General features: G+C 38.0%; 1 protein-coding gene across 1 annotated transcript; it reads right to left on the bottom strand.

Moving 5' to 3' along the window:
- Positions 1–11,741: 11,741 nt before the first annotated feature.
- Positions 11,742–26,901, bottom strand: RB195_016560 (uncharacterized protein; the record flags this gene model as incomplete). The annotated part of the gene is made up of 7 exons (XM_013437237.2): positions 11,742–11,983; positions 16,274–16,412; positions 25,584–25,742; positions 25,801–25,931; positions 26,002–26,107; positions 26,499–26,656; positions 26,814–26,901. The coding sequence occupies 7 exons, from the start codon at positions 26,899–26,901 to the stop codon at positions 11,742–11,744; spliced, it is 1,023 nt and encodes a 340-aa protein (XP_013292691.2).
- Positions 26,902–27,636: the final 735 nt, after the last annotated feature.

Genomic DNA, 27,636 nt, shown 5'->3' with positions numbered 1-27,636 from the left:
TGCGATAATTTACTAAAAAAAATATTGTGAAACATTAAGCGCTTTGCTATAAAAATAAGTCCCCAGGATGGTGGTAAGGTCACAGGGCATCTTTGGGCTTTTCAAAAAATCTAAATTTGAAGTAAAAGCAACTATACTTTGAAGCAGCTGTCAAAACAAAACAACAAAAATAAAACAATAAATTAGCAAAACTAGAAGATTACCGAGATTTCCTTCCATGATAGACGTTTTAGCGATAATCCTCTAGAAACTTTTCCTAGTAAAGACTGCAGAAAAAGAAAACCTTTAAAAAAAATCAGAAGAATTAATGAGAACCGGTGCATACATGTCATTCCGATTCTTGCTAAAAGAGCAAAAAAAAAACATCGTCGAAGTCCAGTTCTATTCGAAAAATACTTCTAAAAATATCATCGAAAAAGAAGAAAAATCAACTGTCACTGATTCTCGAGCAACCGAAAGTAAAACGAAACAATCAGTACGGGAAGACAAGAGAAAAACAATGAACCCGGTAGACGGACAGCTTTTGTTTTCCGCGCTGCATTATTTCCTGTTGCTGTTCACGCTCAATCGTTGTCGAACTGGCAGGAAATCCGGAACGTTCAGCAGCAAATTCCTTGTTTTTCTGCTGGGGGAAGACATGAAGCATTCAAACAATGCGCGGAGCGCGTCCATGTCTTAGCAAACAAATGCTACGCGTAGGTCCGCTACAATCCCAAAATTTTCTGGGTAAACTACGAAAAAACAACGGACAACTGTCACAAATGGAGCCACGCCCAAGGGAACCCTATCAGCGATATCATTGAGAAAACTAGGGGTTTCGACATGCGATCAGGTTTTCCGTGATTTGATTTCGTGATCCACAGCACGACACGCACGGCACAACACGCATGTCAGATGTCGACGACAGCGGTGGATCTTGATTGATGACGTCATAATAGCAATGGATCCCAGCGGCGATGAAACGCACTGCAGCGCACTCGAGATCGTGTGCACTCGATGTAAATGCGCGGATTTTTTTTTGTTCATCGAGCATTGTCAATAAATACAAACTATCCGAGGACGAGTATAGACCGTCGAGCCGATTTTGGACGGATACGATCGAAAACTGTGGATTTGTACCCGGGAAAAAATTGTCCCACTTATTATTGCCGTAATCTCCTATCTATAAAGAAATTTATAGGAAAGAGAGGAATCCTAACGATTGGAAATGAGTAATTGCTGAGAGTGAAGTAAAAACTCCCCCTATGATGTTTACAGTACATGCTGACAGGGACAACTAAATTTAAAAAAAACCGTCAGAAATAAGCCGTAAAATTAATAAAATAGATACTTTTTCAATAAAAGTTTATTTTTTACGGAGGTTTAGGAGTGGCATGACCTTTTTTCGAAATTATTGACAGTCCAGAGCGTCTAAACCTCAAAATATGTTGACAACAAAATTTTTTCCTTCACTGTGACTGTTTATTTTTGTGCTCTTTATTGTTGAAGTGAAGTTTTATTGAAACATTTCATACCTGTACACTATGCTTTTTTTTCCTCCGGAAACTAGAGTATTTCCACCAATTTTCTTATCTCTTTTTAGCTCATGAGTTTTGCTCAGTCGACATTTAACCTTATGAGTTGATTTTATTTCAAAATCCTGCCTATCGGCACTCCTAAACCTCCGAATGTGAAACTCAATCATTTTATCAAACTCAAAACACAAAAATCTAGCGAAAGAGGATTTCTTTAAAGGATTCATATTAACTTCGTAGAAGTTTTTGCAGGTTTTATAGGTTTTTTTATATATTATAGTACTTATAACTTACGGACCCAGCTAAAGTTCGGTGTTTTCATTTTCTCAGACAAATCTGGTACCAAATTACCGACCCTGAAAGGGTGAAAGGATTACTTGACCCTTGAGCGGTTCCGAACCGGCCGTGCAGTTTTTTTGACATTTTGAGGCGAAATTTTTTTGAGGCGAAATCATCATAAAGTACCTTGAGCTTCGTGATCCTATTCGTAACAGAAGATAATACGCGGAAAATTGACCGAAATAACAAAAAATTGAATAAAAAATAGAATAAAAGGAAATATTAGATAATGTCATATATCAATGCACGAATGTGCAGCCGCTCTTCTATATTAATTATTTCAAGGATTTTATTTTGTGGATTTTTGACTAGCAAAAAAAAAACAATATTTAATGACTCGGAAGGATCTAATAAACAGGAAAAATTTAAGTTCAGCAACTTTCCTATTACAGCATAACCCAGCAGTAGAGAGCTCACATATATTCCCTATCCGTAGGAATGAGGCCAAGTTTTGTACTCAAATTTTCACTTGATCTGCCTGTACATGCCAGTGTTTACCAAGGATGCCGCTACGCGTGCGCTGTAATTAACGCATTTCGCTTGGCGCACACGCTTGCGAAGAACACAAACTCATGCCAAAAACACTATACTCTAACAGTAATACGGATGCCTACACCAAGCAATAAGTCAGCAGGAGAAAAAAAAATTCGATAAATTTTCTAACACCTCCCAAAAACGCTCAGAGCATCTTTATACTTCACTTTTTAACGGTGAAACTAACAAAATGCCGTCTGTCCTCGAATAACGCACACGTGATCCTAAAGCCATAAAATCATTTAAGGATTTCTTCACGTAAAAAAGGAAATTTGCACGAAAAATGTAAATACTTGAGCAGAGGAAACTTTTACGGCCGAGAAAAGTACATTTCACTTCTTCGTTTGAGTAAACGTTCGAGAGGAAGGTCAAAAGTATTAGATAAATCCGAGGATTTGTGAGAATTTGTGAGAACGATTACGAAACAACGAATGGGTCTGCCATTCTCTGTTTACTGCGGAATAAATACAGTGTTATTGTAAACAAATGCGAAGATATCTACCGGAAAAAAAATTTCGAGGGAAATTTAAAATTCCGAATTTATTCCGCAGTAAACTGAGAATTACTGTTTGGCCTTTTATAAAGTTAACTTAGTCAAGCAGCACTATCAAATCGACCTCCGGCGGTGGAATCGCCTGAAAGTCCGTTAAAGATCCAAAATTATCGAAACTTCCCTCAAAATTTTAAAACATTTCAGAATAAGCAACCCATACGACTCTTTTCTTCTTAGAGTGGGAGATAAAAATTTGGAAATTCTTCCTGAAAACTAGTGACCAGATTAGGACGAGAAGGTCGAGTTTCGACGGGATTTTTTAATGATAACTCTCGGACAAAAACAAGTCAAGGATGCCACATGGATGGTTATCCGTAATAATAACTATGGCAGCGATATCCCACCTTTAATAGATACCTGCCTTTACTTCTCATTCACGTAACTTTGTTGAAAACTCACGAATTATCCATACACGCGCAAAGCAGGTTAAATGACCTCCAGTTGAGTGAATCCAGAGAAAAAACCGTTTGACAAATGAACGGCAAGAAAAATAAGAGCAAGCTGTGTATAGATGACTGTAGCACTTTCGAATAGGGTCAATTTTTGAAAAAAACAAAAATAAGCGCTCATTTCTAGGAAAAAAAATAGAAAAGAGTGCTTATATCAAACGATACTATGAAAAAAAATCTTTCGAAAAAAAATTCGAATGCATAGAACTCAAAGACGCTTGTCAATATTCCCCTTTCCACGTTTTTTTCTGTCGTATTTCCAAAAATATTTTCTAAACAGTTTTTGTTCGTTTTTTTTCTTGAATAATATGCATTAAGAATGCATCAATGACACATTTACCTTGCATAATCAGGAAAGGTCAAGAAATCCGCATAGATCACGCTGTTTTGACGCAATTCACATGCAGAATTCTCGAAGCAAAGAAAAACAGAGTGCTGTGGATACTTCGTAGTACTACTACCGACATCGGATGGGAAAAACCTCCCGCAAACACCGTCATAAATTTCCCCCGAACAAAGACTTCATTAAAAGGGCAGTGAATGATTCGAACGCGGGCTTGTATTCTCAGAAGCACCATCGGTTCCGCACCTAAACAAGATTTATGAGAGGTTTTTTTCCTGAGTTTCAATGAGGTTTAGTGCCTAATAGCTTATAAAATGCAGGAAATGTGAGGTAATCGGACTAATTTTTTTCAGATAATTAATTGTTCTTAAAGATCTTGAAGACATGTTCAACAGGTGCTGGTCGTAAGCAGAGAAATTTTACTTAAAGACTAATTTCTTGAAGAACAGTAATTCAAAACACAGTAAATGACAGTAAATGATTCGAACACGATCAGGAACGGGAAAGGTGTGAGAGTCTGTCTCCAGAAAATCCGCAAATCAAGGTGTCAACCCTTTTTAAATATTTCAAAAAGAGGCTTTACCGGTGAAAAAATGAAAATAATTAATAAACAAACATTTGTTTCTTCCATAGAAATCTTGATAATTACATTGATTCCAAAATAGAAGGAATATAACATGATTAGGAAAACTCTATAAATCTGTCTTTTTATTTATTTGATTTTATTTCAGTTCAAAGAGCGAATTTGAAAATTTAGCAAGAATACAACAACTCAAAAATAATTTTTAAAAAAACCCTAAAAATACAACTAAAACAACAAATAAAGTGCGCACAATAACTAAAAAATAATAACTAACGGCGATTTCATCACTACGATAAACCGCCGCCGCAGCTGCAGCAGCAATAAACTTCCACTACGTCGGCTGGATTTTTCTCGAACAAAGCATTCTCTCAACCACAAGCTCCAGCACATTCGTTTCGGTTTAACAGACGCGGCAAAGTAAGTAACTACTTTCAAAGTCAAAAAAAAATGCACGAAAGAACATAATCTGGGAAGATATCCAGAGAAAATACGATCTGCAACAGGTGTATGTGAATAATAGAAGTGAACCGCCATGACAGCTGGCATGTGCTCTCATCCACCACCCGAATTCGCCGATACACATGCGTTTAGCATTAAACTCCAGTGGTGCCGGAGTTTAGGGTCCATCCGAATGGATTTGGAGGAGGGGTTTGAGGATTTTCTGAAGGAAATGGGTCCAATGTTCACGATTTTACCCAAAGCGGGCAGAAAACACGCAATCTGTAGAGATGCGGGCTCGCCGCTTTTGTTCTCGATATCCCGGTGAAGGATGAGGAATAAAATGTACGTCACTGACCAATCCTTATCGGAATGCGTCTGCGACTTTAATCCAGAATCGTTCGAGGTTTATAAAGGCGTGTGCAGCCCAACAATGAATTGAATTGCGGAGGCGAGCCGATGTGTCAAGCCTGTGTTTTTTTTTTTCCCAGACAGGTCTGCTACCAATTATATCCTGGACCCTTGAGGAACGCAAGGCATGGTTGGAATTAGGTTTTTATTCCACCGTAGATCGTGATTTGAAGGACGGCCACCAGCGCGCGATTTACGTTTACTATAGCTTAGCAGTTCGAGACCACATAGCAAAACAAAAGCTTGGTAAATTTTCTGTCTGAAAACTCCGAAATCATTATGTATCCTGAATCTCGTCAATTTATTCGAGTTATCAACCAATCAAATCAAATTTCAATCAATTAAATTCAACTTTCAAGTTAATTCAACTTCAGTACTCGTGATAATCATACTGTACCTCGAGTAAGTACAATAATTCGTTGAGGTTTACGTAAGACCCTAACTAATATCATCAAATTCGTTTAACCACTCGCTCTGGAGATCAGATCCGACATTTGAGAATTTCTACATGAGGTAAAAGGTTGTACAACGATTAAGTAACAGAGAGAGACAGAGAACAGAACAGGTTGTACAACGATTAAGTATTAGTTTTTATATAATTTATTGTAAGGCTGATCAATGATCGACGAATATTTTTCATTTTCAGCTCTCCAATAATAGCTGAGTCCATATACACCGTACCAGCAAATTGTCTGCCAAGATTTTCAAAAGCGCAAAATATTAAAAAAACCAAAGCTTCTTTAGTCGTAAAGGTACTTTTCTCGTATTTCCCCAACGAAAAGTGGTGAATTTTTGCTGGGAACATTCTTCAGCGAAAGCTTGCTGCACGAAGAAGAAGAAAAGAAGAAGGTATCTTCACGAGCTCGAGGTCAAATTCCAAGGAAACCCAGCTAATTTCCTCATTAATTAAAACCATAAATTATATGTAGCTGTTTCTGCAGCACTTTGAAAGTCACGAAAATTTTATGCACCAAATGGTTTCGAAAAGAAAACTCTTTCCAAATTAAGTATCCAAATCTACTCTGATTTGTGAACAGATCGGTTGCATGAGCTTATTTCAATGTTTAAAATTGAACATTTTTGTTGTTGTTGTAGAAATCAAAGCTGTTTTTTAATTAAATTTTTCAAAATTTTTTTAGAATTAGTTTCAAGATTTTTTAAACTGCACAATTTTTGATTCGAAAAGCCGATCCAGTTCACATGAAGTCGAACATTTAGTGTAGCTTAAAGAACTGTATCTGGAGTGATCAGAAAGCAAGTAAATTTTGCAGTGATCAGGATACGCTCAGTTAAAATTCCAGAAAAACATTCTAGATTTCTCTTCGTTATCAAAGCAATCCAGAAATTTTCCTTAGTTTTTTTTTTGCTTGAAAAAAAATAGGAAAAAAACTAAAACCAAGGAGTCGTCCCACATGTAAGACGGCACTTCAGAAAGCAAGCTACGAGATTGAAAATTAGGCACCGATGAACTGGGCGGAGGGATAGAAGGCCCGTTATTTCTCATTCTCAGAGGAGGAAAAAGGATGAAGTGACAAATTTCGCACCTCGATGGTGCTTTTCAAAAAACACAATACGAACAAAATTGTTTTTTCGAAACAGAAGAGCCACTTGAACGTTTCTTTGTGGGTAAACACAGGAAACCAGCTAAATTTGCTGATTAAATAGAGCAGTCAATTAGAGGTGGAGATTTTATTTTAGCTCGAAGTGACACATTAGCACCACGGCTCCTAGCCAGGGTACACAAAGAAGCAGTTCGAATGCGTGAGGCCGTAGGGATACGGGGGCACCCGCCCACACACAGCTTCTGTGGAGTTTCCGACTGTGCTTTGCGGGAAAAAGTGAAGGGTCAACAACACGCAACTTTGGCGATATTTGCCTAAGAGACGAAAACTTGTCCTAGAACCTGAGACTGCGACACAATAAATGGTTACATGCGAGCATTTCACGATTTTTCCAAATATTTTTTTCAGATTTATGAAAATGCTACTGTGTAAATTTAGATACTTGGAGAAAATCCAATTTGAGAAGTTAGCAAGAAAGATCACCAATTTTTGAAGAACTCTATCTGCAGTGATCGGAAGGAGGGAAAATTTGCAGTAATCAGGACGAAAATGCTTATATTTAGGTGTTGATACAAAAAAATAAGCATTTTCAGAAATCTAGAAGAAAATTAAAGGCTTTTAAGGGAGTTATTGCTATTAATAAGAGTTATTGCTAGCATTTCGTCTAAGAGATGACGGACCTACTGATTCAACCCCAATTCATTTATAGCCAGATGAGAACTGTAGCTCTGTGGAAGTTATAGGTGATGTCTGCGAGAAGTTACCGTTACTGTTATGTTATGATATTTTGTTATCTTAATTATGTTTAAATTCTTATGTTATGTTAATCAATCCGCTTGGGACCTTCTCCACCACTTCGCTTCAATTCAGAATCGTTTGAGGTTCACGAACGTGTAACTCGCCTATACAATAACTTGCGGGGGCTAGCCAATGGGTCAAGACAGTGTTTTTATCCTCCCAGACAAGTTTGGCAACAAATTATCGACCTCGGATGGATGAAAAGCCTGGTGAACACTAGGGTGGACTCGAACCCGCCGATCGATCGTGCAGGAAGCGGAACCTTTAGCCGACTGCGCTACACCCGCCCCGAGATGTTAGCAAATCTGTAAAACTATTTAAAGTCCTAATTTGATTTTTTTCTTTGATAGAATTTAAGATTTCTAGATTTAAGAAAGAAGAAACGAGTCTGCAACTGGATTTTGCTGATCTTGCTTGGGATGATTGACACTAGCATTTAATTCCTTAATCCCAAATCAGCAGTAGGTCTAATCCTGACTGATCTTGAGCTGCCATAGAAACTTTCGGCACTTTTTTGAAGCCATTTCGTATGATCGCTTATTCTTCTTCTTTCTAAAATATTTATTAATTCTTCCATTGTGAGAAACACTATGACCTCTGAGACCACTAGAAATCAGTCCTAAAAAAGAACATTCATATTCTGTCATTGTACCAACAAAATTAAGAGGTAATTGAATGTAGTAAGTACAAAATTAGTGAATAAACTATGTTTATTATGCAGATTTCAATAAATAGACTACGAGATATCAGTGATCCGACTTAGTGCATGCAATTGGTTAAAATCTTTAAGGATACTGTAGATCCCTTGGTCGATTGTCCAAACAGAAGTTTTTTTAATTCAATTAACTTTCCGGATAATCAGCTTACCCCAGAGACTGTCTAATTTCGCCTAAAAAGTGAGCGAGAAATTTCAAAGCAACCAATAACGCTGCGAGAAGAGCGTTACTAGGACATCGTCTATCGTTGCACCTCTCTGAATGAAAAGCTCTGTCCTCGTGAGAGAGTCTCGTTGTTCTATGACTTTGACCTAGAACTCTTTTTTTTGTTCTGTAGGATTTCTCATTCCCATGAATCCCAAAACGACATTAAAAAGATCAGGAATGAGATCGCAAGTCACAGAGAACGTTAAATTTAGAAAGTCAATGGACGTGTTTGATTAAAAGTTACGGGGAATTTTATAAAATCAAACACGAAAGTGATTCTACATCGTTATCTCTCATTTCGGGAGGGGTGTAGCGGTAAGAGATTCCGCTTCCTGCACGATTGATCGGAGGTTCGAAGCGAATTGATTAACGCCAGAAACTTTATTCTTCATCCATGACAATATAATGATGGTCTTCGATTGGTTCAGAGAGGCTCAGAGTTCAAACTCGCTTCATATCTCCAAGGAAGTGTAATAAATGGGCTCAGCGAAAAATTATTTTAAAAATTAAAATTTAAAAATTAATTATTAAAAAATTAAAATTAATTATTAAAATTAAAAAAGGATTACCTATTAAAGTTTGAGCTAATGTAATTCTGAGTGCTTAAAATTTCTTTTAAAACTTTTTTTTTCAACAATGCATGGATGAAATTGAGGAATTATGTGCTATTCAATTTAGCAATGATACTGTTCCAACCACCGAGTCCGCGTAATATATTTATTTCATTGAAATATATTTACTAACGGACGTATGTAAACCCGTAATGAAAAAAAATCTCTGCTGCTGCGCGGTAGAAGGTTCAACTTCGTCCAGAGCCAGCAAAACTTTTCCTAACTCTGGAGTTGACGAACTGGTACCAACTGATCGGAGAATGTCCGAGGTCAGTCTGAGGACCGCATACACACCCATAAATTATCCACGACTCCGAATAAACGCATACGAACGGAAATGATCAAAGGAAATCGCCTTACATACTTCTCTTAATTCTTCCCGGCGAAAGTCAATGCACACTCCTGAGGTTCAATCTTTTAAAAAAAAACATAGTTTCAGAGGACGTTTCATCCAGACGTTTTCATCCATATTACATCTAGATCAGTGCGAACAGCTTTCAAGACCAAAATCACGAAAAAAAGGATTAAAGTGTAACAAATCTAGGATAGACGCAGCTTCTTCAACACATGGAACGTGCTCTTGCGTGACATCCAATTCGTGACCATAATGCATGACGACCACGTAAACCACTTAAATCGGAACACTTTTTTCTCAATTGGAACATTTTTTCGCGCTAGTTCCGTAATGTAGAACACATCTTTGAACTAACCGGGATTTCTAATCAGCAAGAAAATTTTTCGGATGCATGAGATGTCTTTGAGTCACCAAATATGGGAATTTTAAGTGATTTTTGAGTATTTGTCTAATTGTGTTCATCTCAAAAGACAAAAACGATGTTAGGAATAATATTAGTAATATAAACTAATATAAGCCGCCAAAAAATGATATTATGGATCCACCGATCAAAAAAAAGATCAATAGAGACAGAGATTCGTTCAGTAAACCGTTATGACTGATGTGACAAAATCCTTATGACCAGTCTGGGTCAATAAAAAAGTAGTACGGAGGGTTCAACGATTTGACAAAAATTTTAGTTCAACGATTCAAAGGATTCAATGATCAAATATGAAAGAATACTGCACCTCCTTTTAGAATAAATATAAAGGAGGTTTCAACTACGTACAACCCGTTACTGTATCATCTTCTTACTGTCAAAAAAGGTATTTTTAACCTAACTTTTAAAGACAACGTGCAGAGGAATTTTCGTTGCACTGCGCTCACCCCCTTTAGTAGAAAAACAAGTAGGGTTCAGAACGAAACATTTTCCAGAAAATCCGAAAACCACAATAATCGCGAGCACATAAACTAATTAATTTCCCCCGACGAATCAAACTTTTACACTCGAACAACTGGTGGAATCAAAGCACGACGTTTAATGTCTATGCAGAAAAAGTACGAAGAAAAAAAACATGGATGGGATTCCAACTAACGATAGATCCATGAAAATGGGGTAATGAACAAGTTGCTGGAAGCAAACTTACAGAACTCCGGCCTAGAATTCAAATAAAATTAATTTCCACAGGATAGATGGATGCAATCCGTGATGTTGGTACCAATCCAATGATGGGGTCGCACATAAGACTAGGATACGCGAGTACACGTTGAGAAATTCAAGAGTGTGAATGATTATTTATTTTAAAAAGGGAAAAATACAAGAAAAGAAGGTCGGCGGACGGCGGACAGCGCTTCTGGAAATACGTAAGGCAGGAGAGTTCCTTTTTTGTCACCAGGACGGTTAGAAGTTCCTTGTTTGTCACATCCAATTTCATCCTACGGAAAAAAAAAAAACCATTTGTGGATAACCACCACAGGTTCACCAAGGGAACGTCGATGGTTTTCGGATTCAAATCAAATCAGATGTGAATTGTAAGACCTTCACATGACGTGATTGACCCTAATAATATCCGGCGGATCCACCGAATCGCTTGAAGCCCTGCACTTCGAATCTAAATCCTGGACATTCCGAACAACGATTGAGAGAAATCTGATTTTTGCAGCAATCAGATATCAGACACATTTTGAGAAGAAATAAGAGCGACTCAGAATTTTCCCACAAAGAAAAGTACTAATAAACACAATGGTAGCCGTTACGACTGTAGATATGAGGAAAACGTTCTGTACTGGTCTAACCCTCAAAAGAATTAGGTGACCGTAGAAGAAAATATTTGTTCATCTAACAATAGGATGAGACTCATCAAACAGGAACGGAACATTTTCGGGGAGGTGTGCGTGGACTCAAGAGGCTATCCCCGATTCGGTCAAGCGTTCACGGATCACTCCGCACCGTACTCGAAACCGTTACACCATGTCAATTTCAGTGTTATTAGCACACCGTAGAATATACACATTGAGGGTGAAAAAAAAAACAACCGATGCTGTTCCGTACGAGCCACCGACTAAAAATAGGCGTCAATATGGACGACGGTCGTAGCGGCGCTTGAAGGCCGCCGCCTGATTCAACATTATCGAACAGCGGTGGGTCACAACAACAGGTTCACTACGAAAACATGATCGCAGCTTACGGATTCGAAATAATTCAAATTTCGCGGCTTTCAACTCTCTCTCTCCGCTTCATTTGCATAATTTACGGGAAAAAAAAACCTGTCTTCTCCACAACAGATGGTCTAACCGTTAAAGATAAATTGCTTCAACGACAATCACGTTAGGCGAAACAAAAACTGTTCATTCCAAAGGCAACGCATCCAACGAAAACGCAACGTAACCAAGATTGAGATACACATCGATGAGACTTGAATCTCCGGCCGTAAACGAGACGGCGTTTGTCTGCAGTATGCTATATATGGATTGCGGTTTTCCTCGCACATCCGACAGCTTCTTTCCGGCGTGGTCCCATTGCGAAAGAACGGGGTGCATACTGCCCGTAAGGATTTTGTCCGTTGTCATTTCACATGTAAGATGACGAACTGCAACCAGAAAAGAGTTAGCACAGAAATTCCTATGAAAAAAAAAATCCCAGAGAAAGAAATATTAACATCTCATATTGATAGATTTTTTTGCGCCATACAACTTCTTGCCCAAAATACCTCTCTAAAAATATCCTCATTTTCGCCCGCATTACAATTTCATACGTTTTTTCACTTTTCTACTTTTTCCTTTTTTTTTCTTTTCTTTTCACACCTTCCTAAAAATATCCTCACTGGATTCAAAATATATGTATGAAAATATCAGCATTGATTCTACAACAAATTTTTCTACAACAAATTGCATGGTATACAGATTTCCTAAATCAGGATCCATTCAACACTTCTACAAGAGGCTCGTTCACGTGCCGTATATTACTTATTAACTTAGTTGTTTATTTACTTACTTAATCGACAGTCTAGCATTCTCCCGATGCGGTTGTCCGCATTTTAGCCGAGGCATTTCTGAACACAGCTCTCTTCAACCTTCTCGCTCTACAGGAAGAGGTCGAGTAGAATCTCCATTCGTCATTGTTCTACCCACGACGTTTCGCGTGAACTCCTCATAGACACTGAGTGACCCGAGCTCAGATCGACAATGTTCGGCAGTTCAGCGTAGCATACGCAGAGTTGTTACCATTCCTCTCTTTAACCATTTGAGAGGTTGGGCTCGGCTATGGCACATCAAAGCACCTTTTTGCAATATCTGAGAAACTCCCATCATTTAAAGAAATCACCCCTCGAATCTGAGGTGGTACGGATTTCAGGTAGAGTATTCGTATACGGCATAGCAGATTATAGAGAGGGATGTGATTCCGTCCATTTCTTCCTAATTGCCGTTAAAAAAAAGCCCTGGAAGATGCGGTGTGTGCACACGGCTCGCGCGCTCCAATCGAACTCGTTGTAGAAAATAGCGCGCCGGAACCCTCGAAGCCGTATCTTTCGGGCAGTTTTTCACGGAAATTAGGAAGAAATGGACGGAATCACTCTCACTCCATAATCTGCAATCCCGTATACGAATACTCCACCTGAAATCCGTACGACCTCAGATTCGTGGGGTGATGCCTTTAAGTGTGCAAGTATAAGAAGGAAGACAGCGAGCAGGTACCAATCAGACTCATATGTGCAGCGCCCGCATTAAATATATATATATATATATATATATATATATATATGTATATATTTGTTTATTTATTTACGTATTCCAAAGATGCACCAAAATAAAATAACACGCAAAGTCAAAATATTGTATTTGTGTGATTTTTTAGAAGTAGAAAGAACAGCAGTGATAGCAGGTGAGAAATCAAATCATTTTCCATCTACCTAAGGTGAAAATATCTGTTCTCCTTTTCCAACAATATTAAGAACAAAATATATCAATAATATAATACTAATTCTTCTCAACTAAGCAATTTACTCGCCTCACCTCAATACACCTCTTTATTCTCGCCCCAACTAAATTATAAGGTAAAATTTGATGTGATTCTGAGAACGACTGCATCTATGACTTACATACAGTACGCCAGTAAAATCTTATTGTATAATCATAAAAAACAAGTGTTTAATGAACGAAGAGTTCAAACAACGGATAGAAATATCAGAATTTTCCTGGGAAGTACTTTGTGCACGCGTAATCTCCTTCAAAAAATCTGTGCGCAGGTTTTTTCGCGTGTTTTTTGCGAGTAATTTATGTCTTAAGAATATCTGCATGGTGAAATCTTCCTTATGTTTCCAAAAAGATCATATTGGTGAAGAAAACAAAGAGATTTTGACTAAATGTAACCAAAAATCTCTTTTTTTTTTCAAATCTGGGACGAGGACAATGACCCTACTGACAGTTGTCTCCGAAAAAGTGTTTTTTTTTCTGCAGAAAATAAAGCAAAACAAGTAGCTATCACACTAATGAGGCAAATATTAGGAAAATTGGAAAATATAATTATTGGCAATGAACATCTGTGTATGAAGGGGATCTCATGATATCCTTTAAAAAAACTGAAAAATAGACAAAAAAAAAAGATACAAATTTACCAAGACTAGCTCGAAAACTCATGTTTAAAAAAACAACTCATAACAAGACTATGACAAAAACAGTGTGCGAAGAAGGAAGGAAAATTTACGAAAAAAATTCATCATGTGAGCAAATCCATCCAAAAATGGGTAAAATAAAATCTTTGTAACACAATTTTTCTGCAGAATTGCCGGGATTTGTTCATTCTCATTCCCTAGTGTTTATTTCAATTGCATAGCTTTTTCATCTCAGTTCTCTTTCATTTACGCTGCTAAAATTTACAAATTTTTACAGGGCGGGGGCGGGGCCTATATTTGACAGGTTAGGACAACAACAACAACATCTAAACTCTGGTCATTGTTCTGTGATTTTCCCGAAGGTCTCTCACCCCTCGTGACATCAACCTCTTTCACATCCGCTAAGCACTAACAATGGATCTTATTTGCTTCGGTCCTGAAACTACTAATACGGGACATTCTACCAAAGAAATCATGTTGTTATCTACTGTTTAATCCTCTCCTTCCAGCCCTATGTCTCCAATATATGATAACAACAAAAAAAGAAAGACATTTACAGAAGAAAAAGAGAGCGTAGCTAAGAAAACAATCATTTCTGCTCCACTTAGGAAAACAAAAACTATCATTCTTAGCCGCCTTCACCATGTATGATTAGATTCTATGGAACAAAAATTGAATCGGTGGTGTTCTCTCAAAAGTAACGTACAAAAGGAATTAATAATCTAACAGCTCAATTTTCCTGATTTCTGCACATAGATTTGATTATATCCGAATTTTATGGTACTCCTTCTCTATACGATAAATGAAAACACTAAGAGCCAATTTTTAGAACAGTACTTGAATGGAATCCTCCAGGACACCAGCTTTACGGCTTTCGTGGAAGTAATAATAATTCCTTACTATCATTTTAACGATTTGTGTTTAGCGATAGAGACTTTGCGGTTGTTTCGTCTGACTCTGAAGAAAACCGAAATCTCCCACGTTCTCAGCCCTTCATACGGGATTTTTGACGATCTCAGTTTCTCTCATACTTATCACTGTACTCAGTCTCTTCTGAAATTTCCATTCCCAAGAAAAAAAAATCTCATAAACATGAAACACGTTTGGGTTCAACAAACAAACATCACAACAATCCTTTGAAAACATACACCTCCTCAACGTCCTAAAATATTCAAGGGGCGTTGCTGAAAATTTCAATTTCCTTTTCGAAATGTGCTTCGAATAATTTAATCCTCTTGAAAAAAGAGATATTCTCAAAAGCCGGACTTTTTATTCGACTAAATGAAGCTTTGATATTTGATGAAGTGAAACTGCACTTGATTAAAAATCGCTGTTTCATTTCATAAAATATCTTACCGTCAAAGAACGCTAACGTTCTTTAGGCAATAATTTACACAACCTTTTCATGAGCGAACTTATTTCTCCTTCAATAATTTTGAAAATCGTGTCATATCGAACTTCTTCACTTACTTTTTTCTTTTACAATAACAATAGTGCGGATAATAAGCATGCACATGGATTATATATAAAGAAGACATGTCCGTTCCCAGCAAACACTTATCAAGGGCACATTTTTCGTTCTCTGGTGGCAACCGTACAAAAAATCCTTCCTCCATCTTCAATTTTCCTCAGCTTTCAATGCTAGCTTTCAATGATCTCCGATCACTGATCTGATTAACATTTCATAAGAATTTTAGCATGGCTTCGCACAGCTTACCCTCCCAAAAAAAATCTTTTTTTTTTTTGCGCAAGGATATTCTCAGGGCGAATCTCCCCCGTCCCCCAAAGCTTTGTCACAAGATCCACTTTATACTACGAAATTATACTAAGTAATTTAGTCGGAGGGGAAATCTCCTCAAATGGGAAAAAAACATACCACCAGCAGTGTGAACTAAACAATTTATCCAGTAATATACCGGTTGCTACTTTTAATCAACAATAACGGTACTCTCCGAGTAAGTACGTAATTGACGACCAATTAAAAAGGTTTGCTCGACGGAACCCTTAGAAATATCTTAGGAACATATGGGAAAATTTCAATTATCTCATGAGCGGTACGCCAATCACACCGGGTAAAGATTTGTTTAACGAGCCGACACTTTTCTGAGAAAGGTGTCCAGCGCGATCATTACGCACCCGTTACTTGTCTTCGATCACTTTTTGTTCTTCGTTTCAAATCTACCAAGAGTTATAGAATTAAGTGACAAACCACAAGAAAAATTCTTTTTTTTTCTCGACAATAAATTAACTAATTAAGCAGAGACTAACCATTAGCCGCTTCCATTGGTGCAGCGAGAGAGTACATGCCCAGATGCCAGATCCCTAAGTTCACCCCACCGCCGCATACCATGAATTTGTTGTCCACGGACAGGGCGGAGATGCATTTCCCAAATTCCGGTCGCGATACCTAAATGATCACGGTTACATATTACCATTTAAATGAATATAAATCCCCTCAAAATCACCTTTTAGCCGAAATAAAGACGTTCCAATAAAGCTCAGAAATCTTACTTCATAAATTATTTTTACACGGTTTTTGGTAGGTTTGTTTCCTAGAGCGCATGTTATAGATATAATAACTAGTTCTGGTTTCAACATTTTTTTTAGATATCGATAAGACATGACTTGGGAGCATTTTACAAACTTCCCTGCACAATTGGATCGGAATATTTCTATTCATTTCTGGTCAAATACGGTTTTCAGGAATTTCTTTGACGCTGAGTTCTTCACAGTTATATTTATGGTTCTGAACGTGGTTTACAAGTATCACATTTCATTAAATGCACGGCTGCGGAAAGTGCTACCGAGTAATTTCACCGGCAATTCACTTTACGCGGCTCACTTCTTCTGATGGCTGCACACTTCTGCACACACGGCTTCTTGCGCTCATAATCCCTCCACTCGTTGAATTTGCAGCCAGTGTTTCAAGCTTTCGCTGTTGCACTTTCAAAGCGTATCCGGAACCATATTCTGTTAGGATATTGTGAATAAGTTCTTCCGCTTTTTGATGTAATTTGTTCTCATTAATCAACTCAATAGGGATTTTTCCTTTTCAATGAACAAATATTGGAACATAATTGATTGATCAACTCATAATTGATTGTAACTATAACCTCAGCCAGTGTCTACAACTTCTTCTCATCGGTCCAGCCATTTTTCGATGTCCATTGTATAGACCTTTTTTCTTCTAGCCGATCTCTTATGCATTAGAATATTTGAACCCATTTTCATTGACTTCGCAGGTTTCTTTTTGCCTGAGTCGCACTGGTGCCAGCAATACAGCGATAGAGAAGTTGTAGTTCTGCCATTGTTTATCTATATAATATATAATATTGAATAATGTTTATTTTTTCAAAGCACCATAAAACGAGTGCGCATTTAAAGATGTCTAATGCAGTCTTAACAATTACATATTATTTTCCATGTGAAACTTTTCGCTTTGGTATTACATCGTCTTTGGGGAATAGCGAAAGCAGTTATTCATCAATTTTATATAAATGGAAAGAACAAAACATGGGAAATTCCCTCGAACCCCACGCTTTTAACAGCCGAGAGCATCGCCATCGAAGAATTATCACTACGTCATTTCCGCCGATTGAGAAATGAGTGGATGAGATCGAGAATGATGTCAATTGAATGTGTTAGAGTAGTAAAATGTTAGATTCAGTAAACAAAAACGCCATTACCGTATTCCTGAAAAATAAACAAACACACTGATGCACATATTTCCACCAGAAAACAAGCCTCGTTAATTACTATATTACTATTAATTACTCGCTTAATTACTTCAACCACAAATATACTATATTACTATTAAATATAGTTCGTTTTACTTTTCGTTTTACACCAATAAAAGCGACAATTCATTCCTCAAATTGAGCAAGGTTTTGGGTACTGGGTCTCCCTTAGACCTTGTATTTACCAATTAGTTAGTTACTCCGTAATCTCCAGACATATCAGACTGGGAAAAATTTCTCCCTCGCACCGGAAAGTCCGCCTTAATTTCGAAAATACCCAGCATGTAGGTGCTAGTAATAAAACACTGTACACCAGTACTTCACACTCTAAATCTTATACATGGACCGCTACTTTACAATTGTCTGACGGAACGAATCAGATCAAATGGTAGACAAAGATTTCTTTCTCAATTTTTTCTCCATTTTTTTCACCCCACCCACTAATAAATAGGGTAACGGTGCAAAAAAACTTCTCATATTTGAATATATTTATAACACCTCGATATTATACTTAAAGAGGAAAAAGAGGAGAAGTTAAAAAATTTGAAAACTAGTTTTCAAGCAAATTTCTCATACAACAATAACCGACAGTCGAAGAAATTGGAGGAAACGGTAAGAGATAAAACTTTCACAGAATCGTTCACAAAATTAGTGTAATAAGCAAAATTATATTACAATTAACATCTCAAAACGCTAAAATGCAGTTTTCCGGAAAGATTCCTGTATGTAAGGGAGTGTGTACACTTTTTTTGCAAATGTTTTGCATTTCGACGGAGAGAATGACAACTACTAAAGTTGCACATTTCAATTATTGTAGTTTCATAACAAATTTTCAAGCAATTTGTGTACTAAAATACAAAATTATCCGATTTCATTAGGCGCTACAGTAGCCCTAACTCAAATATTTACAAAAAAGAAACAACAAAGGAACTTCATTACACTATTTTCCAATAACACGATTTCAGCGCTAAGTTTATTTGTGACGTGAATTTCCCGGAGTTTCACATTGTAGTCCTTAAAAACTCTTGTAACGAGTTGTAGTAATGTGTTAGGCGAGCTGGTATTCACATCACATACTTTAAAATCACCAAATAAAAACGGAGCACCTTTTTAAATCGTTCGATCATTTTCTGGTAATTTCACAGCTCTTCTTCACTAAAAACTATTCAGTTACGACCCATTTAGAGATACTCATACAGTATTCATGAAATTTCCTTCTTTCTCCACCATGTTTCTAGCACTACATGTATGTTACTGAGTAACAGGATTAGCCTCTGTGTGTTTCCGTAATCAGATTGCTTTGAACATACATATACAACGGTAGTGCCAAATTTTTCCGATAGGGGAGAGATGAACGGAACCACCCGGATCCTGCAATCTACAACCCCATCGCTAACTTTTACTGCGGATTCTCTCACCAAGTCAGATTCGCGGTATGCTGCCTTTAATTCACTTCGATTTTCAGGATACGAAACACAATTCTCATTTGGAATGAATGAATTGTCCGGTTCCTCATATCCACCGAGAGATGAGACACAGCCATCATGTGCACCAAAGGAACAGCTACGATTCACACTTCTATACGCCTTCCAAGGACTCTACGGGAGTATTTCTATCATATTTTACGTTATGAACATCAGCGCTCTGCACTGCCACCATAATCCTCTTGATAGAACATTTAGCAAGTTGTATACAGTTACTGCGATAGTGGTAAGTTCGGTCAATCCATGAATCTCCGAGTTCTTGAGAAAGTGAAGAATGAGCACCTTATCGTGTTCGTATTGAATAGCATGACAATTTCTCAAGACTTGAAGATGATCTTTCCAGGATTTTTCTCTACAGTTCCCGATTTCAGAGCATAATGTATTTCATGGACCACTATCTTATACAGCGATTCATCGATCTGGGCTATTGGTGCGAAGAGATACTGGAACTTTTTTCAACGCCAACCTTCCTATTGAATCCATATAAAACAATTGCTTCGTACTGTCCGATCGCTATTCTCGTTCTTCATTTCTCAATATCGTTTAACCGGTTGACCGTTATGGTTATAGCACCTCTGCAGGCAGCAAAGGTCAATTTTTGCAAGGAAAACTTGTTCCTGATTCTACACGCTCAATTTTAGCTTTCGATAGAGAATACTCCCTCTACTCTGACGGAATGTTCCCGTTTTTAAAAACTTCCCAAGTCCACCAGGGTCATCTTTAGTACTTAATAAGTAAATATTTAAAGAATTCATGAAAAATTGTCCTTACAGAAAACTGAAGAGATAGTGATCTTTTTTAGACTGCGATTTGAATATTATGTGAATGTCAGGGTTGGCTCAAATGTCCACTAACTACAGGATCCAAGTGGTACCATAGGGTTACGAATCGATCACCGTTGATTTGGTTTCATCTTAATCTGCACAAGGAAAACACTCCGATTTCCAATAGTGAGAAACAAATCTGTGCGAGAACAGTAAGACAAAACGGTAGTCCTTATCTTGATCGGTAGGTCTTGGAATTAGGATACAATAGAATAAAGTAAAGAAATAGCATAATAGTCAGATGTACGATATATTCAGAGAGAGAATCAGCTGCAAAAAAATCGTAAGATCCTTAATGTATGCATCTCCGTTGCAATTCACTTTTTTTTTAATTTCTTAAGAGATGCAAAAACTGGGCACAGAAATTCAGGAAATGAGCAGAACTTATTTGTTTCAGATGTGGGAAGATCATATTGTTTTAATTATTACCATCATTCTACTAGTACCTTTGATATTCATGTGGTTTATCGTTCCGTGCAAAAGTTACGTCGTATTGAAGAAGGATGGAGGGCTGAGCATTGAGTATGAGAAGGTCTTAACGGTAAGAATCACATTCCGAGTAGACCTTGAGTACCTGGTCGATCCTTCAAAAGTACACCTATAATTTCTTTTCTTCAAATATCCATGATTTATGCAGAGACTAAAGCAAATTAAAACCCCAGCTGTCTTTGATCTTGTATATTTCTGCGGGATTCCCTTCTATTCGAAAACACCAGACTCTTCATTAACAACCGTAACCACCAACTCTCAGAAATTAATCGAGTACATTCAGCGTAAAACTGATTATTAATTTGTTACATCCAAAATATAGTAAGGGCAAAACGACATGAAGCACGGGGCATTGTAAGCAGGCGCGCTGGAGCGTAACGGTCGCGATCGCGAAAGGACCTTTGCTAGCCCCATCCACCGCTGCATTTCGCGAAGGTCCCACGTCCACTCCAACCATTTCCATTTCCATCGCGTGAATCTTCCATCGCTCGCCTTGGATGCGGCGTGTGCACAAAGCTGGTGCGTTATAACCGAAACCGCCGTAACGTCTCCAAGCCCATTCAATTGAAGCAATGAATAAGCAGCTGACGGAACTGGAACGTACAAGGTACAACGTTCTAAGGTACATTATAGGAACTAAAACAGTTTCCACCCCGTTTTTCCCGACAATTATGGAGATATGAGCTTAACCACGCAGAATCCTACAATATACAACCTAGTTTTTCACGCTAATCCCCTCACCACGTCAGATTCGTGCTATGCTGCCTCTGACGAGACACTGTTCATCGCAATTCGGCCATAGTAGCGCAGCTCTGATGACCGCTAGCATCAACTGCAGATGAGGCAGGCGAAAGAGCGGAAGGCTTCCAGAAACTGTTCCCACACCTGCCGCTCCAGTAATGGTGGCACCGATCCCGACCGAAAAGAACAAATGTGCAGTTTTTGAAAGACCACGGTGGAATTACCTGCATCGTTACGGAAAAATGCCTCCAGCTCTTTGGCACGAATATGTTCGAATGGTGCACATAGGGTTCAGTCGACCACGGGGACATTCGCTTGCAGCATTCGTGAAACTTGTCGATTTAACATGACTCCAAATAAGGAAAAGCGCCAATAGAATTCTGTAGGTGTCAGGAAAGAGCAGGGTCAAGCGTGATGATGGAACACGACCCTCTCGAATACGACAGCTCCCCCTCCCTTCCCTTCCTCTCCAACGTTGCAGCGACAGTTCCCGTTGCTGCCATGGATGCGATAGTCGGGGCCGGTGCTCCGACCCCCTTCACGTTTGGGCGGTTGGCGAAATGACCCCCCTCACTTTTGGACGGTTGCCAAAAGTACCCCCCTTTACTTTTAGAAAGGATCCTCACCACTTGAGCACCCCATGAGCTAGACCCCCTCTAATTGAGGGTTCGGCTCCCCCTATCGCACCTATCGTTGCTTTCAATTCAATATATTGTGGATTTTGTGTGTTTCAAAAACGCAAAGTCCAAACTTAGGCTGAGTAACCTATTAAAAATGTGAAATTCGGTAGCCGATAGAAACGCAGAAACATCAAGTAGTAGAAGCAAACTTTCCGAAATTTTGTTGAAATATTGGAAATGAGATATTTTCTTTCTTCAATCTATTCCACTTTTATTCTAAAATCTAAAAAATATTTTTAAATACTATTTCAAGCAGATAATACGACAAAAAAAAGAAGAGTCAGATGCAAAGATCGAATTACAGAGGAACGAGGAAAAAAACGGAAAAATCAACATTTTATTTCGAAAATGTGTTAGTGGGATGATGATGGGCAGGTTCGACACTTCGCTCTGTGCACGTTATTAGCCTTAGAAGAGGACCAAGAGAAATATTTTAGGTGATTTTTTTAGAGAACGTTTGTCCTTCAAAACAGTCATATCGCTGTTTTTTGCAAACTACCAGTTCTTTTTTTTTGGATGGGAAACAGATGAGAAAAATAGCATCGAAAATTTGGAGAAACGGCGAAGCTCGAGATTTATCTCAGGCGTGATTTAGCTTCTAATAGAGAAACTCCTACAAAATACTGGAAGGTTATTTGGCTAGCACTAAGTTACTCCGAGTTATTGGACTTTATTCAAAGTCATACACTTGTCGGCGCCGGGCAAAAACCGACAATTTGGCAAGTTTACGTTTTGGTTTACCCATTAAAGAAAAACGGGACGACGTTTAAAAAAAATCACCCATATATTCAGGTAGAGAGACTGAGGGAACCCCTCTCCTTTCCGGGCCGTCTGGGTCTCTCAAATATTAGATGAGAAAAATCCACAAAAGTCGAGGTTTTGAACTTTTCCCATCTAAATTCCAAAGAAGCTAGGAAGTCGCACAAAACAGCGGTGTGACTAATTTGGTGGGATGAACCTTCCTTAATGAAAAGCTTCTCAAAGTATCTCTCTGAGTCCTCTTATCAAGAAATTATTTGCTATTCTCCAGGCCTAACAATGTGCCCATAGTCTAAGCTCTTGGTCATTAAATTTTATTTTATTTCATACAGCCCTACGCCTAAAACTAAATATAATTTTCTGTAATGTATGTAATTATGCAATACTATGTATTATATTATCATGTAATATTATATCATGTTTATTTTTTCTATTTGTTATCATGCTATCTCCATTCGCTAGTGCTCAGCACATACTCTCTTGCGACCCTCATGGGAAAATGCCATCACACGCTTGACCGTGGAGGTAAGCAAAGACAACAGAGGTTTACCAATCACAACGAATTAACTCTATCTTAGTTAATCTTCTTTTGAAAACTCTTTTTAGTTTGATTAAATGATCTTTATTGAGTACTTTTTCAATTTGTCTTTAAAAACCCAAAGTTTACGTGAAGCTTTCATATAAACGAGCTCCTGCGCTCCAAAGCCTCTAAGCAGCCGTCCCAATGTGCTCCTGTTATGGAAGCTGATGGGCGGTAGAAAAATTAAGCACCGAAAACGCTGAGAAAATCATATGCCATAAAATATCTCATTCGTCAGTTTTTTCCCTAAAACTTTTTATTTACAGCTCAGCGCTTCTGTTCATTCTTCAATCGCAGCCGTAATATTCGGTTGCGCCTCACTTCTTTGCAATGTATTTATTGGTATTAAACTTCTGAGTCTGAACACATCGAGGCTTAGGAAGACAGAGAAAGTTCTACTTGTTTTTGAAGCTTTCCTCTCATTAACAACCATGATGTATGCATCGACACAGGTATGTGCTGATAAACAAACATTCTATTTGCGTCAATAACATAAAAATATTTCGGTTCTAGACTCAGGACTAGTGTTTTTTTTAGATTATTTCTCTTTCAATGTTCTACCCAAAAAAAAACATAAACAAGAATATCCTAGAATCTGGAAGCTTGTTACAAGCGCATGCCTTAAGACAGTCCAATGTATGGAAATTGAACTACTTGCAAGTAATTAGACTTAATCTCCTCAATTTTCCTCATAATAAGACGAGAGTCGACGAAAGATAGACTAAAAAACGCTAAAGTGGATCCTGATTGACGCTGATGATAGGCTGTACACTCTCAGACGATTCTGAATTGAAGCCTAACGCGTAATGCATCTCATAAGGGTTGATCGACCCCGTGCACTCTATTCCTTATCCTTTTATCATATTAGTATAGACAAATCATCATCCGCAAATATCAGTTCTGTCACTTCAATCGAATAGGAGGCTACGCAATCCTTTCAAAGAGATCTCGATCAAATCACAAAAAGATACTAAATAGTCACTAACTGGTGAATTAAGATCACAACTCTAATCCAAAAACATTTTAGGCACTACTATACGCGTCAAAATATATCTTCAAGGACCCCTCCATGCAACAAACAGTGAACATCTTTAGACCATTCGTAATCGACATTTTCATTCTGCCAAATGCATGGACACTACCAATACTTTGCCGTTCTGTAAGGATATTCTATTGGAGATTCATAAGGCGAGTGCCTTCAAGCCATATGTGGTCTTTTACGATAACAAGGCCATTTATAAAACCATAACATGGTTTCAGCAAGTAGCTGTTTCAATTTCCTGCGAATAAATGAAACATATTAAAAACCAGATAGACTGGTTCGAATCGCAGAGTTATCGCAAACGTCTTATTCTAAAACGAATCCGCAATAAAACCTAGCAGATGACTTGGAATGAACGTTAAAAAAATCTCATTCTTTTTATGCGATCAATATTCGGGATTCTATCATAACTAAAATAGGCAAACTCGATCATCTCATTATTGCTCACCAACGCATATATTTCCATATATTTTTCGATCATCTCATTATGCTCACCAACGCATTTTTTTTTTTCCAATGCAAGTCGATAATAAACATAATAAATGAATCATGGATTATTCAAGGTGACGCACGTGATTTAGAAGTGAAAATTGATGCACATACTTTGCGTTTTCGCACTAGCGGTTAGCTATTGAAGGATAGACATCGATCTAATGGCAAAGAGGATATCTCGAAGTCCCAAACTACCTTCCTGCTTGGCAAAACTGGATATATTCCTCATGGTGTTCGATAGATCGATTTTAGAGACCAAAACGGTTAAAAAAACTATTCGACTTGACAGATCACTGTCACCACTTCTATGTATGAATTCCAAGAAAATTTTTCCAGGTAATGATCATCTAGAAACGTCTTGACAGACCCACTTCGCATAAATGAGATGTTTTTTTTAGAATCGGAATTGATATACAATGCCTTCTACTTCAAGTTTTCTCAGTGTTTCAAATTGATACGCTTGAATCTTTCTAAATACTGCTAAGAAGTCCACTAGCACACCTTACCATTTTCGACTTAGATATCGAAAGATACAAATCGTACTGGTACAAGTCAGGATATGACAACATTTTGTGCAACCGGAGCCTGTCCATACGTAATGTAAACCTCTCAAATAACATTCGCTAATGTCTACAAATCGAGAGGCACCCCTGAGACAAGCAGTAGCATTTACTGAAGAGAAATACCGCTCATTTACCAGATAAGTTGGCGAAAAAGAAAAAAAAAGAGAAAACAATGCAGCTCACTGACCTTAGCTTCATCGGCTACTTTAATCACGTGACTTCCCATTTTCTTCCGTATATCCCAGACACGAACACTTCCATCCGCTGAAGCACTCAGAAGCTGCTCCCGAGAAGCAGATCCGAGTTCGCAGACGGCCCCATGATGACCCATAAAAAGTCGAATTGGCTGAACATTCAACTGCTAGCGTGTAACAAATTAACGGTGATTATCAAAAACAACAAACCTTATTGGGAACGTTAATATCATACTCCCTAACAGCATTATCTGCAGCACCACCAACATAAAGGCGTTCCTTCTCCGGGCAATACAACAAACCATTGACTTCATGGGGACCAGCAACAGAAGGTTGTGTTCCTGATATTAGAAAAGTGAAGGCTAATTCGAAATTTTGCAGCGCAATGAAAACCTGTATGTGACTTCTCACCATCAAACACTCCAAAACTGAACACTGTTTTGGGAACAGCATCGTTTCTTTTCACAATTTCAGCCCAATCGTACGCAAAAACACGGCCAGTTGCATCACCACACACCTGCAAAACAGTTAAAAAGCGACGAACTTGAGAGATTTATTTATAGTGACTACTTAAGTATATTTCATGCAAGCCATTAGTGTTCCAAAAAGACTCCGGTGCAAGTACAAATGTCTTTTCAAAAGCTGAAAGGCTTCCGAATATTCCAGATTTCAAACGGTCAAAACTACTTATGACCCATTATTGACCACTGTACTATGGCGTGGAATTATAGTAAATGTTGCTTAGAACTTTTGACACCATGTTGCTTTTTGAGAGGAAAAGTTGCGACTTACAAAATGTATACAGGAAGATCGAAACAATCTGGCTTGAACTGCTGTTGCAAAAGGAATCTTGTCCGAATTTGTAGAATTCGTAAACAGCATAACACAAATGATCGCAAAAGACATACCAGTAGTTGATCTACTGTCTTCATCGCGAATACCGGATCTTGGAGCTGAATGAAGTGCGAAAGCCGCCGACTCTCGTCGGATGCGTTCGAGGAAAGGCAGTCGGATAGTTTGAACAAGCACACCCGGCAGAGGTTATCACTGGCCGCGAGCCAAGTCTCTAAAAATGTTTAGGTTCTCCCAACCAATGAACATGGTTTTTCATTGGATTAAAATACCAAATTGAACCGCAAAAAGGTGGACAAAAAGGTTTGTTTAAAATGAGATTTGAACAAAATGTCCATAAAAAGTCTCATCAGATTCAAAATTCATCTCACCATCAGGAGAAGCAGCAAGCCGATAAATTTTCATATAGTGTCGTAGCCGTGCTGTGCTTACACGCATTTTCCGTGAAGTGGAGACCATTGTGCCTGCGAGAAGAAAAAGGAGAGTTGACAAATATAAGAAAACCTTACAACGAAAAACCGTGAGATAACAAAGCAGAATCAACGACTGCACGATACCACACCCATAATCATTGCAAAAAAAACTAGCGATTTATTAAAACAGGTGAATCACAACTTGAAAAAAGTGAGAATCACAGATCAAAATATACCGTAAACCATTTCACCTATGGTTTTCTGCATTCACTAAAAGAAAACAAATTTCATTTCAATGAGCGACTGTGAAAATCGTGATATGAATGTGAAAGAATAAAAAGACTCTAATTATAAAATTCGCTGGAACTAAGAGCACCATCACGTACATCCAGACATATGTGAAGAAAACATTGCCCAGCAGAGCGATACTTAGTAACTTAAGCGTATAAGATCCAGTTAACTAACCTAATTAAAGGAATATACATATTGCGATAGCGTTCACATGCAGTCGTGAAAATTCATGATAACTTTGCACAAAATCAAAGAGTTTGTGTTCATTTTGAAGAATCAAAGATAAAAATTTCCACAAATAAACCATCCTTATCTGATTTTGACCACTAACGAAGATTAGGTGCTCTCGACTGGCTAAACTGAGATACACAACAATCCTAGATGGATTACCATGATGACCACGTCAGCGTATGCATATGAAATATGCAAGTCACATTGCAGAAAAGGATGGCTGTAATAAAATGTGCGAAGACAAACTAGACTTCCACTA

The sequence above is a fragment of the Necator americanus genome, chromosome II, assembly GCF_031761385.1.
Source record: "Necator americanus strain Aroian chromosome II, whole genome shotgun sequence".
NCBI lineage: Eukaryota > Metazoa > Nematoda > Chromadorea > Rhabditida > Ancylostomatidae > Necator > Necator americanus.
The sequence above is the reverse complement of the archived record's forward strand: the minus strand, read 5'-3'. Positions and strand labels throughout refer to the sequence as shown.